Raw genomic sequence first — 16,897 nt, forward strand, 5'->3', positions numbered from 1 at the left:
TGACTAGCTTCCCTCCAAGGAAGTGAACATCGGGATACATCCTTGTCTCAGTGACCTTGGTTATCCCTAACCCTAACTCCTTACTTGTGGTTTACTTGTGTTACTTGAGCATACATACTTTGCATATTGTTTGTGCTCATTATATTGTGTTGGCTATGTCTTTGTACAAGATTAATCGTTCAAGCATACCCTCTATATCCACACGTTCACACTTGCAGCTTTTGATATATCGTGTGCTATAGTGTGATCTAGTATCTTGTGTCGTTCACCTACTCGTCGTGTGATATAGCTCAATTAAGTTTGTGTAACTTACTTGTGCTTGTTAGTAACCGTGTTGTGTCCATCTTGGTATATCGTGTTGTTGGTGCACGTTGCGGTGCCTATTGCATTTAGGATTTGTGCTTGAAAAGTATCCTCTTAGTTTATTTCCGCATTAGGTTTAAGCCAAATCCGAAGAAGTTTTTAAATAGCCTATTCACCCCCTCTAGGCGTCATCGTGGTCCTTTCAGTACTGTCAAGGGGGGCTCTCAAGTGAGTAGCTTGGTCGTATCGTTCGTTGAGAGCTCAAACCATTTGCATCCTTGCATCATACTTCTTGGTTCTTATTTGGTGTTTCTCCTTGTGAGTTTTAGAGCTTATGGTCATCTTCATGACAAGCTCGAGTTCATCGAAAACGGAGTCCATATGTATCTACTATGATGTTTTCGATGTTGGAGTTTTTGCCGGTTCTTCATTCATAGAGGTCTCACATCTCTATATCATTGGCATTTTCATATTTGCATGGTCTTAAGATTTGCTATTTGGATAGCTCTTATCGTCCTGAATCCAACAAGCTTGGGTTTGCTCGATTCGGAGCTCATATGCGAAAGTTATGGCTCTTTCAGTGGCGAGCGGTAGTACCGCTAGAGCTGGCAGTAGTACCGCTATCCCAACGATAGTACCGCCCCTGCTCAGCTATAGTACTGCTCCAAGACTTTAGTACCGTCATCCTTGCGGTGTACTACGTCAGACTTTTTGCGAAGGCTTTCTTGGCGGTGGTTGGCCCGGTAGTATCTTTGCGCTCCCATGGGCTCAGCGGTAGTACCGCTGCAGCCAGCGGTAGTACCGCTGGGCTCGGGCTGTAAGTGGGGGTAACGGTCTGATTCCTTCCCCCACTATATAAAGGGGGTCTTCTTCCCCCTTGGCCTGATCTATCAGTTGAGCTCGTGTTCTTCCCCCACTGTTGACCTTCTTAGAGCTTGCTAACTCTCAATCCCTCCAATGATTCTTGCTAGTTCTTGAGGGAATAGAGAGAGGAGATCTATATCCACATCTCCACCAATCACTTTCTCCTCTATGTGAGGGGAACCCCTTGGATCTAGATCTTGGAGTTCTTTGTGATCTCCTTGTTCTTCCTCTCATATTTCTCCATAGCTTTTGTTGTTGTGGAGGGATTTGAGTGTGAGGGACTTGACCACTTTGTGTGTTGTTGCCATTGCATGAGTTGCATCGGTTTGAGTTCTCCACGGTGATGTCTTGGAGCCATATTACCTTTTGGTATTTAGTACCCTAGAGACTGTTCTTCATAGATGCTTTGGTGTCCTAGAAGCTTCGTGGTGTCCTGGAGCTCAATCATTGTGATGTAAAGCTCCGGGCAAGCGTCGGGGTCTCCAATTAGGTTGTGGAGATTGCCCCGAGCAATTTGTATGGGTACCGGTAACCGCCCCCAAGGGTTCCATTTGTACGGGTTCGGTGACCGCCCTCAAGGGTCCCTTAGTGGAATCACGACATCTTGCATTGTGCGAGGGCGTGAGGAGATTACGGTGGCCTTAGTAGCATCTTGGGGAGCATTGTGCCTCCACATCGCTCCAACGGAGATTATCATCCGCAAGGGTGTGAACTTCGGGATACATCATCGTCTCCGCGTGCCTCGGTTATCTCTTACCCGAACCCCTTACTTATGCACTTTACTTTGTGATAGCCATATTGTTTATTGTCATATATCTTGCTATCACTTAGTTGTTTATCTTGCTTAGCATAAGTTGTTGGTGCACATAGGTGAGCCTAGTTGTTGTAGGTTTTGTGCTTGACAAATTAAACTTTAGTTTTATTTCGCATTTGTTCAAGCCTAAACCGTAATTATTTTAAAGCGCCTATTCACCCCCCTCTAGGCGACATCCACGTCCTTTCAACCATGAGATGCTTGCCAATAGTGAGACACAAGAAGAAGATGGTCTGCATATGTGGGTAGTTTTGGATGGGCTTGTTGAGGTATTCGATCTCCTTGGGTGATCATAAGAAAGAAAGACAATGTTGTTAGTTCTTATTGGCATGTTAGATCAAGTGAAACAAGTGTTATGTTAGCTAACCATGATGTGTCCTTGGTATACTCAATCTCGAGCATAATAGTGAAGGTGTACTGATGCTACTATGCGTCGTTAAGGTCTCTAAGCTTGGGAATTTGGATGCATCTCGCTCTCCACTTCTTAAGATGGTTGTATACCGTGTTATGGTCACCTTTGTACCACATGTCTCAAACACCGTCTTGACAACAACGTTCAGGTGCAATCATTCATCACCACACTAGAGATGTTATCATACATCTTGTTCAACACGAAGGTGGACAAGAAAGGAGACTATTTCACCACACCCCCTTCATTGACCTCCTCATATGCACCTTGTCACCCATATAGGACGCCTTACTAGATAACTTAGGAATCACTACCACTAAAGAGGCTATCGTGGGCTCCTTAAATGCCTCTGTATTCGGAGCCAAAGGGTTGGGGAACCTCAACAAACGAGGGAAAGGTATGGGTTTAGGTCTCCGATACAACCAGGGGTTGACTAGAGTCTTCAATGATTATCGCCTACAATGGTTAGCATTAGGACTGCTTAAAGAAGAACCATGCATCTTCTGCGCATGGACCGGCAACATAGTGCCACATCTACCAAAATAGCATTGAAACCGATATGGACAACATGTACATCTACCTAAACAACATCAACCTCATCATTGTCGACAAACAAAACCTACCATACTACCAAAACGGTAGCATAAGCATCTAATCTACCAAATCCTTACAAAAATCACAAAGCAACACTCTAATGTACCACATGCTCACAAAACGAAGATAGTATATGCTCACATGTCTTCTCTACAACAAGTTGGGATGATGTTAATTACAACCATCTGATTAGCGGGGAGGAGACATGAAATAACTTAGAGAAGAGGAGAAAGAAGGATCACCGCCACCAACCACAACAGTGGAGATGTGGCATCACTTACATGCTCGTTAGTGAAGAAGCAACCTGGTACAAAGAGCTTGAACGGGGAAGGGGGAGATTGCACATATTTGGACGGTGACCCGAAGGGAGCTAAATAGGTTCGAGGTAGTCGACGGAAGGTGGCCGAATTACCCCCGCTAATGTTTTGGGACACGTGCGAGCTCACGACATATCGATGCTCGCACAAACTCGGCGCCATGTTCCCCTAACTCAGAGGTGCTTTGAGGTCTATGTGGGTCAGGATGCAACTTTTTTTACTGAAGGGTCAGGATGTAGCTCACCTAACCAAGTGGGCCAAAATCACTCCCTTCGTTTTTATTTACTCCGCATATTAAAGTCAAACTTTATAAAGTTTGACCATATTTATAAAAGACAATGTGGATATTTATATTAACAAATTTATATGATGTGAAAAATATGTGCAGTGATGAACCCAATGATATTAATTTGGTGATGTATATGGTAACATATTTTTTTATAAACTTATTAAATATATTTAAGGTCTGATGTTATACAAACATCGTAAAAACAAAGGGGCAAACTAACCTGTGGTTGGACGGTTAGAGGGACAACGGTATCGCGAGTCCACCAGTGTTCAAGTCCTCGTGATTGCATTATTTCTGAACTAGCAAAAGAGCATGTGCGTTGCAACGGAAGAGAAAATAACACACGCTCTGAACGCAATATATTTTCACATGGCATCACATTTGTGTTGCCGACGATGGCCTTAGTGCTCACATAACGAAAACGCGTTTGAATGTACAGTCACTCGAAATAAGATGAGAAATATGTTGTTTCTCCCCACGAGGTTTTCCAAAGGTGTGCATGTGTGGTTAACGATGTTTTCTTTCCTCTCAATTTGGTTTTAATTTAGTGAATGTTTATTACAATTCGTATCGTCGTCGGAAAGAGAGAAAAAAGGACCGTGCACTACAGATTAAGCTTGCATCAAAAATATTATTTAAGAAGTATTCAATAGCTAAAAATAACATCCTATTTAGATTCTACACATTTTTTAATCAAATTTCATATATAACATGTTAAAATCGGAGTTACGCTTTAAAAGATATGGATAATTTTGTTTTAGATAAAATGTGGATTGATTAACTGAAAAGTCAGGTTTTTTTTGTTAAAACTAAAAAAAACGTTTCGGCTGACTTAAATACGAAGGGCGGGTTGATTACCTGAAACATTAGGGGGTTTTCTAAAAAATACAAAAAAAGATTCGTTTTCTAACTTAAATCCGGACTGCGGATTGATTACGTGAAACATGAGGGGGTTTTCTGAAACATGAAAAAAAAAGATTCGTTTTCTGACTTAAATCCGAACCGCGGGTTGATTTCAGGAAACGACAGGGGCTTTTTTGTAAAAGTGACACGACGGACGACAAAAGCAGTCGTCGCTTTATTATTATAATATATTAGGGAGAGATTTATTTCAGGATTTTCGGCGACATGTTTTCAGTGGGAGGAGACGTTTTCATCGACGACGAGGGGCTTACGGTGGCTTCGTAAATCTTAGGCTAGTTGTAATGGGTAGTATCATATACTAGTATCATGCATATGATACTTGTCTATGATATCACATCCGTAATGCATAGTATCATATGGTAGTTCATTTATTGCCATGCAAGGCACATAGTAGCACATCATTTAATATGATACGGTATCATAATATGATACTCAACCCTCTCTTTCTTCATTTAATTCTATGCCATCTCATCAAAATTATTTAGTTAGCATGCATAATACTACAACCTATGATACTCCCATTACGGTCAGCCTTAAAATGATATGTCGACTCAGTCTTTCGAAAGTGTTTAGGCTGGTCACAATGGAGAGTAACATAAGGTAGGAACCTACACGCTTTCCTAGACTATGTTCCTACCTCCACAATGGGGAGTAACATGTATGTAGTGTCATGCAACAATGCATTTATTAGGCTATAGACTCATTGTTTCTTGGAGTGTGTGATGTTCCGGTAACTTAGCTAGTTACCACAAGCACCTCTCTCTTCACTAAATATGTGCCACATAAGCAAAGTTGTATTGGAGTGTGTGATGTTACTGCTAAGTTCCTCCCCATTGTGACCAGCCTTATAAAGATAGGATATATATGTGCGTGTTCATATAAATGAATGTGTACGTGCTGTATATAAGATCCACCTCGATGTGTAAACTCGTTTAAATGGGAGATCATTAGCGCGTCAACCGAGTAGTGCAACACGCTGAATAGTGCCGCCCCCATCCAATTGCAATTGATATCTGTCCCCCGGATCGAGGCGACAAGTGTTGAGATGGTTGCGGGCCCCGGAGGGAAGCTGAACCAAACATGGCGGGCGACAATCCCGCCGTCCATCCATTTAAGTCCCCGCCACGTTCGTCATTTTGATCATTTCTCGCCTCCTCTCCCTCCCTTCCTTCCTTCCTTATACTTCCTTCCCGGCCGGTATCTCGATCGCAGCCTCGCTCCTCGCCACCACGCCACGCACACGTACCGCAGCACATCCCCGGACCAAGAGCTAGCCAGCCGGACGTGATCGATGGAGATCGCCACGCCGCCGCCGGAGTTCCGCTTCGACGGCGCGGTCCTCGACGACGGCGCCTACCCTGCGGGGTCCGCGGGCACCACGAACCCGTTCGGCTCCGCCGACGCATTGGAGGCCGGCAACCCGTTCCTGGCCACCGCGGCGGTGACCGCGCCCCCGTCACCCAACCCGTTCGGGCTCCTCCCGCCCGACGTCGTCTCCGCCGACGGCCTCTCCGATGGCGCCGACCCCTTCGACCTCTTCCAGCACTTCGCCAGCGCCCCCGCCAGCCCGGAGCGCGCGGCTGCTATATACGCGCAGTTCTCCGGCGCGGGCGACGGCGGGGACGGCTTCCAGCCCCGCGCGTCATACTCCACGCGCCGCACGGTCGAATCCGTCGTGCCGTTCGACTGGGAGGAGAAGCCGGGGACACCGAAGTCCGGGCTCGGCGCCGGTGCGACGGCGACGGGGACCGGGGACGGGGAGAACGCGGACTTCGACTTCGGCGTCCTCCTGGACCGGAGCGCGCAGGAGCCGGATCAGCTGACGACGGCCGACGAGCTCTTCGACGAAGGCAAGATCCGGCCACTGAAGCCGCCGCCGCGCCTGCTCGACGGCGGCAGCGTCGGCTCGTCGCCACGGTCGGCCAGGTCCGCCATGTGGTCTCCCCGGCTTCGGGGCCTGGCCGGCCCCGGCCCCGACTTCGACCCGTTCGCCACAGCCATGGCGAACGCGTCCAAGGCGGCCGCGCCATCCCCCCTCGGCCCTGGCGTCAAAGACGCAGCCCCCGACACCGCAACAGACACCGTGCCCATGAACCCCGAGTCCGTCGCGTCGCCACGCTCCGTCCCACCGACCGCGAACAATGGCGGCAGGAAGAAATGGCGGCTCAGCGACCTGCTCCTGTTCCGGAGGCTGTCGGCGAAAGGACGCGCCGGCGGCAGTACTATCAGCAGGGAGCCGGTGTTCAAGTACTCGCCGGTGCAACATCTCGGCACGCCGGTCAAGAAGACAGAACCCGTGGGTGCCACTGCCAATGGCGACGCCTCGGCGGGCGGGAAGCAGAAGAAGCAGAGCAAGTTCGGCGGGACGGCGGGGGCAGAAGACGGCGCAGCGCGGCACGGGCTGAGCCTGATGGGATGCGTCCGGCTGAACCCCGGGCTGCACCGGCTGGCCAAGGGGCTCAACGGGTCCTCCACGTCGCACTTCGGCCGCCGCACCGCCAGGTCGGCCATGCACAGCGGGTAAATGAACTGAGAACCCGTTGGTCATCGAACCCGGTGATCGCCGCCATAGCAGAACAAGAAACATACCCTTGCCTTTTTTTTTTCCTCATTGCATTTCGCCATTCTCCTTGAAAGCAGTGTACAACGCGATTGAGAAGAAAGTTTTTTCACCGTGACTTTTTACCATGTTCTTGACATGATGTACGTGCCGTATGTTGCTTGGCACTAAAAGCTGGTGGTGCTGGTCATGTCGTGCTCGATTGTTTGCTGTTAAGGTAGTGCTAGATTCGAAGGATTGACGAGATCGATGGAGCTGGGTCAAAAGGACGGACAACGTGACGGTGATGCCTGCCTCCGAGTCCACGCCAACTAGCTAGCCAAGCCATGCAATGCACGAACAGGTGTTCCCTCCCCTGACGTACTACCCGGACATTCCCTCCACGCGCGGCGCCACGACGTGCGCTGCATCTTCTCGGGGAAGCAAAGATAATGCGGATGTGACGAGCTATATCGGGAGGAGGATTCGGCTCGATTCGGATGCACCAGGCATGCACGACGTCGTGGGTGTCGCGGGTGGTGGGACGGGGAGGAAGTGAACTAGGTGCAGCTGATCCAGCTAGGTTGCTGCTCCTCCATCACGACCCAAGTTTTTCAACGCAATCCTTGTCCTGCCGACCAAAACGGTGGTTGCTGCTGCGCGTGGATTTTGTTGTGCGCTACTGCGCTTTGCCGCGTTCCGGATGGCCAAGTGAACCGTACCGACAGGCCCATGCAGCATTTCCCCAAGTGAAAAACTGATATATTTGTTTTTTTACGGGGACGATAGATTTTGACTTCACTGCGATAATGTTAAACACAGTGCATCAAAACTGACATTCCAAACATATGTGGACACGTCCAGATGTGTTCGCGGTGATAGGAAGGTGGCCATCCAACCCTATGTATCAAGGACACATCGAACGTATTGGAAGGTTAACGTGGGTACACCACGTCGAAATCCCTAAGGCGTCTGAGAGGTTGTTACTTGGCGATCGAGACGTAGTCTACTTGCGTGCTTGCTAGGGCTTTTGCATAGGGGGTGGTGATCTTCCGACGGTGCAAGGAGTGGTGCGTTGCCACACTTGCACGGGTTGGTGTTAGGGATCTCATGATCAGTGTCTCCATGGCACAATGTGTGTGTGTGTGTGTGGGGGGGGGGACCCCTGCGAAGACGGCGGCTACTCCAAAAAGGCTGAAGGGTTTGGATCTTGTGGCAGAGGCTCTTTTAGATATAATGCATATGATAAACAATCGCAGAAAGTTGCGATGCCCTTAGTTAGGTTGGGGCTGATCTTAACGGAGAAAAAGGTTGAAGGTTTAGTGTTCAAGAACCTAGGACTGACAACATCTGTGACGAAGAAGTGTTTTGTTGTGCTTGTAAGGAAGGTTTTCTCCGTGCTTTCGTGAGAGTGATGCAAAGAGCATGGAAACTGCACAAAGAAGCCCATTTGAAGGATATACGAGGCAGTATCTACGGTGTTCGTTTTGGGAGTGAGTGATGGTTCTGAATGTAAGATTGATAAGACATAAGACCGGGCGGCTTGATGCGTTCCTCGGCTCAGTCCCTTCTCATATATAATACAAGAGAGTTACAAAGTTCAGTACCAATACAATGAGATCGTAATAAGAAAACTATCTATTTGGTGGGAGTCTAACTTGCATGCCAAGGTTATCATGAGGCGTGAGGCAACAGGTCTCTAACATGCCCCCGCAGTACGAACCGGGAACGTGAGTGACGTGAAGGATGGACCAAAAATTGTGGAAGAGAGCTGTTGATAAACCTTTGGTGAAGATACTTGCAAATTCCAGGGCTGACGGAACATGAAGAACATCAACTGCTCCGAAGGCGACCTTCTCCTAGACGTAATGAATTTCTAACTCGATATGTTTCATGCGATGATGTTGTATCGGGTTAGCTGACAAGTATACCACACTTACGTTGTCGCAATAGATGATAGTCGCAGTTGAGATGGGTCTATGAAGCTCGTGTAATAAACAACGAACCCAACAGAACTCTATGATGGCCGCTTCAACAGCTCTGTACTTGGCCCATACAACCATCTTCGCTCATATGGATGGTCGTATGGAGCACCAACACCACCGTCTGATCCATCTGAACAACCTTTAAAAAAAGCCCCATGCTAGAAGAGCAACAAAGGTCGTCACACATCGTCATCTCCACAACAGTTATCTTCATCAACCCTAGCCACCACCATTCCCCACCCATGTCTTCATATCCACCACCATAGTGCTCAGCCGTCTAGCCATACTTTGTAATAGCGTATCACATATGGCAATCATTGTAAGACATATTATCAATCAAGAAATTTTCATGATGTGTTCTTCAATAATTTCCGTGTGATCTGATCTCCATGTGTGAGTAGTTCGGCAAGGTCAAGGGTTGAGGCATGGTACGTCTCCAATGTATCTATAATTTTTTATTGTTCCATGCTATTATATTTGTTGTAAATATGAACTACACAGAATAATACAATTTTATTATCATATTTCCTTGTTCACGATAATCGTTTATTATCCATCCTAGAATTGTATTGATCGGAAACTCCAATACATGTGTGGATACATAGACAACACTCTCTACCTAGTGAGCCTCTACTATACTAGCTCGTTGATCAAAGATGGTTAAGGTTTCCTAACCATACACATGAGTTGTCATTTGATAATGGATCACTTCATGAGGAGAATGATGTGATGGACAACACCCGACCATAAGCATAGCATTTGATCGTATCACTTAGTTTATTGCTACTGCTTTCTTTATGTTAAGTATCCGTTCCTAAGATCATGAGATCACACAAATCCCTGAGACCGGAGGAATGCCTTGCATGTATCAAACATCACCTCATAACTCGGTGATCATAAAGATACTCTACAGGTATCTCCGAGGGTGTCTGTTTGGTTGACATGGATCAAGACTCGGATTTGTCACTCTGTATGATGGAGAGGTATCTCTAGGCCCTCTCGATAATACAACATCACAAGAAGCTTGTAAGCAATGTGACTAAGGAGTTAGTCACGGGATCTTGTATTACAGAACGGGGACTTGCCGGTAACGATATTGTACTAGGTATGAGATACCGACTATCGAATCTCGGGCAAGTAACATATCGCTAGACAAAGGGAATTTGTCGGGGGGATAACCCCGGGGTAGGCTCATCGAGCCTACTCCTTTGCCTTCTACCAAGAAGGAACAACAAGAACCATTCTGCAAAGCCCAAGTCCCCATGGCCGGCTAGGAAGTACCTGCCGGCTCGGGGCGATACAGCCAACTCTCTGGCCGGCCATGAAGCACCTGTCGGCTAGAGGCAAGACGGCTACCTCCCTCTGGCCGTGTAGGCCGAGCCGGCCGTGCCCAGGCCGGCTAGTCAAGTGACTAGCCGGCTAGGAAGCTCAAGTCACATCAGACCGTAGGTCATGATGAGACCCTACGGTTAAAGGTGGCTACGTGTCAACAAAGGTACTGGATCAGGGTGCACGACAGGTACAACGTCGCCGACCATGCCGCTGACCTCCTCCGGCTCCGATCCATTACCCTGCACAGTGTCGGCCCGTCAAACTCCCACTCCGTTACTGCACTCAGCGTGGGAACAGTGGAGACGACCGTACTGTCTGCCCATGACGAATCTCGCTGGACGACGTCGGACGTACCACATGAGTCTTGCGTCAACCTTACGCGAGAGCCTTATTGACTAGCCGGTGGGTCCCACAGCCAGACGGGACCTCGCAGCCGGCGGGCCCCTCCAGCGACAAGACAAGACCCCTGTGGACCCCCTGGCCAGCCGACGAGGCTGCGAGCCGGGTCCCATTCTTATACCTTTATCCTTATTGTAGGTCGGTGGGTTCGTCTATAAAATCCCCCGGACCCCTCCATGCAGAGGGTCGGTCAACTCAACACACATATACACCACATAGGAGAGGTAGACGTGAGCCAGCTGCTCCTTCTTCCTCCTCCACAATACAGCTCAAGGAGCACATTGTAGTCCCATTCATACATCATACACTCCGACAGGATTAGAGGTATTATCTCTACGGAGAGCCCTGGACCTGGGTACATCATGCGTTCCATGCTTGTACCATCCTCGTTCCCAACGCCCTCCGGTGCCACTTCGGTTCCCACCATCTTTAGCCTACCCATGGCTTATGTTGTGAGTAAACACCGACATTTGGCGCCCTCCGTGGGGCCGTCCGCGGCATCGGCTGGCTTTACACGTTGGGCGGAGCCCTGCGCTTACACCGCCGGATGCATCGGGTCCGGACCGATCTGCATGCCCGTGGACCCTGCTTTCGATGAGGCTTCACCGATGTTGATCGACGTCCTAGTCCGTCATGCGGATTCTGATGGGGAGTCTGATGATGAGTCACTCCCTAGCATCGTCATCGCTGCTATTGAGAACCTCAGCATTCTCTTCACCGATTTGTGCCTCAACGATGGTCCTCGCTACCCCGGCGAGGACTTCGACGTCGAGGCGTTATGCGCCACCTTCAGTAGGCTCTCCCTCACCGAGACGCCTACATTTGACGTGGACCCTAGCAATGTACTCGTCTTCGACGGATTGCCGTCATCTGCGGGGTTCCTTACCCCGTATCATGTCGCCGGCGTCTCCAACATTGTGGAGGTGATGGTCATCGGTGCCGGCACCAGCACGGCTCATGGCAAGGCGTCAGTAGATGCTGGTGAGAATGCTGATGTATCCGCCGACACGCTTCAGGCCGCTCTTACCGGCTTGAAGACACCCATTGCCACCTCCATAAACCCCACCAATGCGCGGGCCTCGCTGGAGGAGGCTCCCAGGCAGATCTTGGAGGAGGGCATTGCCATCGCCGCGGCAAAACACCGGATGGAGGCCACGCAACGCGAGTATAACTCCGCTTATGGCCTCACTCCGGTTTCGGAGGGGCCTAGCTGGCTTGGCGCGGTCCGCGGTCGCGGCCATGTCATTGCCGAGGTCCTAGGCGGCAAGCAGCCCATCTACGAGACTCCGACATCCAACTTATGGGCGGCCCAGGCGGCCATGGCAGAAATGCCAGGCTTGGAGGGCGAGGAGCGCGTCCTTCAGGAGAAGCGGGTCAAGCATCTCCTTGACGCCGCCAACAAGCAGCAGACACGGCTTGACCCTAGTCAGGCACAATCGGAGTCTTCGGGACCCAATCCCGGAGCGCGCCGTAACCTCAGCGGTCATCATCAAGCCGAGGGATCTTCCTCGCATCGCACTTCCGGCCGGAAGGGCGATGTAATGCCCCAAGTGTGTAACCTTCCCCTTTTGGAACCTTCTTCATGTGGGTCCACCTTGTCAATGTCGTGGGAGTTATCTATGCTATGATTTCATGTGATGCCACTTGTTTTTCTTCCTTGCATGCATGCATGCCATATCATATCATTCCATGTGTCATGTGTTGTTGCTTGGTGGTCATATGATTTCATGTGTTTCTTGTGATCTTATGTGGTGATGTGAGATGTGAACCTTGTGTGGAGATTGCATGTGATAATAGGAATAGTGCATTGTGGCTTGCATGGGTTTCAAACTCCCTCTCCAATTAACTCTAGCTCAATTTCCACTTGTTCCTATCCTGTTTTAAAAATGCCCATGTTTTAGCAGGTTTTGTGTTGGATATGGAGAGGTGTGTTTGCTATTTTGAAAATATGTTTTAAAGGTGCAACTAATTACAAAACAGATCTAACAAATGCTGTTTTGCAAATATTTATTTGCCCCTAATATTTCTTTTGCAATTTATTCAAATAGGCCTTGTTTTTCCATGGCAACGGGGTATTTTTGTTTGATTTTATCCCGGGTAGGATGTGCTGTGATTTATTTTATTCTGTGGCTTTCCTATAAATAGAAAAGCCCCAGGGATTTTTCTTTTCTCTTATGTGGTACCACCTTGTGGGCTTCCTCCCTCCTAGCGGCCCACTTCCTTCCCCTCCTTCACGCTAATCCTAGCTCCACGTCCCTCTCTCCCATCCTGACGCCGTTCACCCATTTGCCTCTTTTCCGTCAGCTTGCAGAGAGAAGGAGCAGCCGCCGTGAGCTTCACGGACGTCGAGGCCTCTATTTAACCTCGACGTGCGTGCCCTGCCTATCTAGGGTTCCTCTTCCTCCCCTCCTAGCACCGCCACCTCCATTCCCCATCTCTCTCCCCCTCTCCTCTGCAAGGTAAGCCCAATGAGATTCAGAGATAGCAGAGGATTCAGAGAAGGCGTCGTCGATCACCGTCCCTCCCCTCGTCGCCGTCGCGTCTCCGTCGAGCCCGAGGCGCCTACGAGGATGGGGGACCTTCCCCTGTTCCATCCGTGGCGCTAGCAGGGCTGGACCTCCTTCCTGGCGTCCCCTCCACGTCGGCATCGCCGGAGTAGCTGCGGGTCGATGCGGATAGCTTCCCCTGCTTCCCCTTCTTCCCCTTTGGTCAAGCAGAGCGGTCCCGAGGCTCCAGGGTGAGCAGCCCGTCCCCCTCCGCCTTTTCCTCCTCGCGCGTAGCTTCCCAGACTCCTAGCGCCACCGTCCTGTCGCCGTCGCCGCCGCATAGCCGTGCGTCGTGGAGGCAGGGTAGTGGTCTTCCTCCCGTTGGGTTAGGCACGGGAATGAGACCCTGGTGGTCTCCTCTTCCTCCCCGCGAGCAGCCGCAGCTTGATTTGGCGTGCAGCCCCTTGAATTGTCGTCCCCTGTTCCCATCACCGCCGATCTGGTGCAGGAACAGAGGGGGGTTACCCCAAGAGGGTTACCTCCTCTTATATGTTAAGAATCGGTTCACGACGTAGCGGTCAGAGGCTGGTTTTGGATCCTGTTGGTCAGGGGTTCGATTCCCAGAGGATGCACCCCCTTTTTTGATTATTTTTCGGTAACAGTTCGACAGCAAAGCATAGCATGTTAACCTGTGTGGAGTCCCTCCTCTGTCGAGTACCTGGTGCCTAGCAGAGTGGTATGTAGCAGTTGTTGTGGCTCCAGAGGTGAGGGTCACTTGTATTTTTGTTGTTGTTGTTGTTGTTGTTCTTTTCTTTTGTTTTATTTTCTTGGTTGCCTAATCATGTGTGTTCCTTGCTGTAGCTACTAGAATGATATGCGGCCTTTATTTTGTTTGCCCTTAACCATCATGATGTTGGGTGTTTTGTGCTAGTAGTTTTAGTTGCATGTGTAGTTTGTGTAGACATGTGTAATGAGATGTGGTGTTGTGGTGTGCACTAGCCTAGACATGTGAGTGTGTGTGTGTCGGTTTTCCACCATCTACTTGTGATGCAAGTGTGTGCATTGTGGTGTAGTGTGTGTGTTGACACATATGCATGTGTATGTGGTGCAAGTGGTATGAGATGTGGTGTGCTCTAAGTGTTTATATGTGTGTGTGTGTGTGCATGTGGTGTGACTCACACACATCCCAAGGCATGAGGTGCCTTGATGAGCACAGGTTTGCAAGTTATCATGTGTAGGTATAGAGATGCTTATGTGAGTGTAGCTAGTGTGTGTGTCCTCAGTATCATGGTAGATGTTTTCCTTATGTTATGCTTGACGTGTGAGGTGTGTGGTGGTGTGCTAAGGCACATGAGCATGAGGTCTACCCCTCATGTGCGCCTAGGTAATGTTGAGAGTGTGCTTATGTTTATATGGGTGTTGTTCTAGTGAATAACACATGTGATGATGCACTATTCACTAGATGGGATTCTATGTAGATTTCACTTCCTAGTTTGTTCTCATTTGCTCCAAGCAAGTGCATAGGTATTTTATACGATTTTGGGGTAGAAAGTGTTGGAATTATGCCCTAGAGGCAATAATAAATATAGTTATTATTATAATTCCTGTATCAAGATAATCGTTTATTATCCATGCTATAATTGTATTGAATGAAGACTCATTTACATGTGTGGATACATAGACAAAACACCGTCCCTAGCAAGCCTCTAGTTGGCTAGCCAGTTGATCAAAGATAGTCAGTGTCTTCTGATTATGAACAAGGTGTTGTTGCTTGATAACTGGATCACGTCATTAGGAGAATCACGTGATGGACTAGACCCAAACTAATAGACGTAGCATGTTGATCGTGTCATTTTGTTGCTACTGTTTTCTGCGTGTCAAGTATTTATTCCTATGACCATGAGATCATATAACTCACTGACACCGGAGGAATGCTTTGTGTGTATCAAACGTCGCAACGTAACTGGGTGACTATAAAGATGCTCTACAGGTATCTCCGAAGGTGTTAGTTGAGTTAGTATGGATCAAGACTGGGATTTGTCACTCCGTGTGACGGAGAGGTATCTCGGGGCCCACTCGGTAATACAACATCACACACAAGCCTTGCAAGCAATGTGACTTAGTGTAAGTTGCGGGATCTTGTATTACGGAACGAGTAAAGAGACTTGCCGGTAAACGAGATTGAAATAGGTATGCGGATACTGACGATCGAATCTCGGGCAAGTAACATACCGAAGGACAAAGGGAATGACATACGGGATTATATGAATCCTTGGCACTGAGGTTCAAACGATAAGATCTTCGTAGAATATGTAGGATCCAATATGGGCATCCAGGTCCCGCTATTGGATATTGACCGAGGAGTCTTTCGGGTCATGTCTACATAGTTCTCGAACCCGCAGGGTCTGCACACTTAAGGTTCGACGTTGTTTTATGCGTATTTGAGTTATATGGTTTGTTACCGAATGTTGTTCGGAGTCCCGTATGAGATCACGGACGTCACTAGGGTTTCCGGAATAGTCCGGAAACAAAGATTGATATATAGGATGACCTCATTTGATTACCGGAAGGTTTTCAGAGTTACCGGGAATGTACCAGGAATGACGAATGGGTTCCGGGAGTTCACCGGGGGGGGGGGGGGGCAACCCACCCCGGGGAAGCCCATAGGCCTTGAGGGTGGCACACCAGCCCTTAGTGGGCTGGTGGGACAGCCCAAAAGGGCCTTATGCGCCAAAAAGAAAAAATCAAGAGAAAATAAAAAAAAGGAGGAGGTGGGAAGGAAGGGGGACTCCCTCCCCCCAAACCAAGTCCAACTCGGTTTGGGGGGGGGGGTCCTCCCCCCTTGGACTCGGCCGACCCCCTTGGGGCTCCTTGAGCCCCAAGGCAAGGTCCCCTCCCTCCCACCTATATATACGGAGGTTTTAGGGCTGATTTGAGACGATTTTTCCACGGCAGCCCGACCACATACCTCCACGGTTTTTCCTCTAGATCGTGTTTCTGCGGAGCTCGGGCGGAGCCCTGCTGAGACAAGGTCATCACCAACCTCCGGAGCGCCGTCACGCTGCCGGAGAACTCTTCTACCTCTCCGTCTCTCTTGCTGGATCAAGAAGGCCGAGATCATCGTCGAGCTGTACGTGTGCTGAACGCGGAGGTGCCGTCCGTTCGGTACTAGATCGTGGGACTGATCGCGGGATTGTTCGCGGGGCGGATCGAGGGACGTGAGGACGTTCCACTACATCAACCGCGTTCACTAACGCTTCTGCTGTACGATATACAAGGGTACGTAGATCACTCATCCCCTCTCGTAGATGGACATTACCATGATAGGTCTTCGTGCGCGTAGGAAATTTTTTGTTTCCCATGCGACGTTCCCAAACAGTGGCATCATGAGCTAGGTTCATGCGTAGATGTCTTCTCGAGTAGAACACAAAATTTTTTGTGGGCGGTGATGTGCATTTTGCTGCCCTCCTTAGTCTTTTCTTGATTCCGCTGTATTGTTGGATTGAAGCGGCTTGGACCGACATTACTCGTACGCTTACGAGAGACTGGTTTCATCGTTACGAGTAACTCCGTTGCTCAAAGATGACTGGCAAGTGTCGGTTTCTCCAACTTTAGTTGAATCGGATTTGACCGAGGAGGTCC

General features: G+C 49.1%; 1 protein-coding gene across 1 annotated transcript; it reads left to right on the plus strand.

Moving 5' to 3' along the window:
- Nucleotides 1-5,595: 5,595 nt before the first annotated feature.
- Nucleotides 5,596-7,197, plus strand: LOC123404590. Its single transcript, XM_045098530.1, has one exon. It carries the CDS (start codon nt 5,806-5,808, stop codon nt 7,036-7,038), a length of 1,233 nt encoding a protein of 410 aa, XP_044954465.1. The 5' UTR covers nt 5,596-5,805; the 3' UTR covers nt 7,039-7,197.
- The last annotated feature ends 9,700 nt before the right edge of the window (nt 7,198-16,897 follow it).

The sequence above is a fragment of the Hordeum vulgare genome, chromosome 6H, assembly GCF_904849725.1.
Source record: "Hordeum vulgare subsp. vulgare chromosome 6H, MorexV3_pseudomolecules_assembly, whole genome shotgun sequence".
In the NCBI taxonomy this organism is placed as follows: domain Eukaryota; kingdom Viridiplantae; phylum Streptophyta; class Magnoliopsida; order Poales; family Poaceae; genus Hordeum; species Hordeum vulgare.

Coding starts and splice junctions, on each gene's coding strand:
- LOC123404590 (XM_045098530.1), top strand. CDS start 5,806: ATGGAGATCGCCACGCCGCCGCCGGAGTTCCGCTTCGACGGCGCGGTC.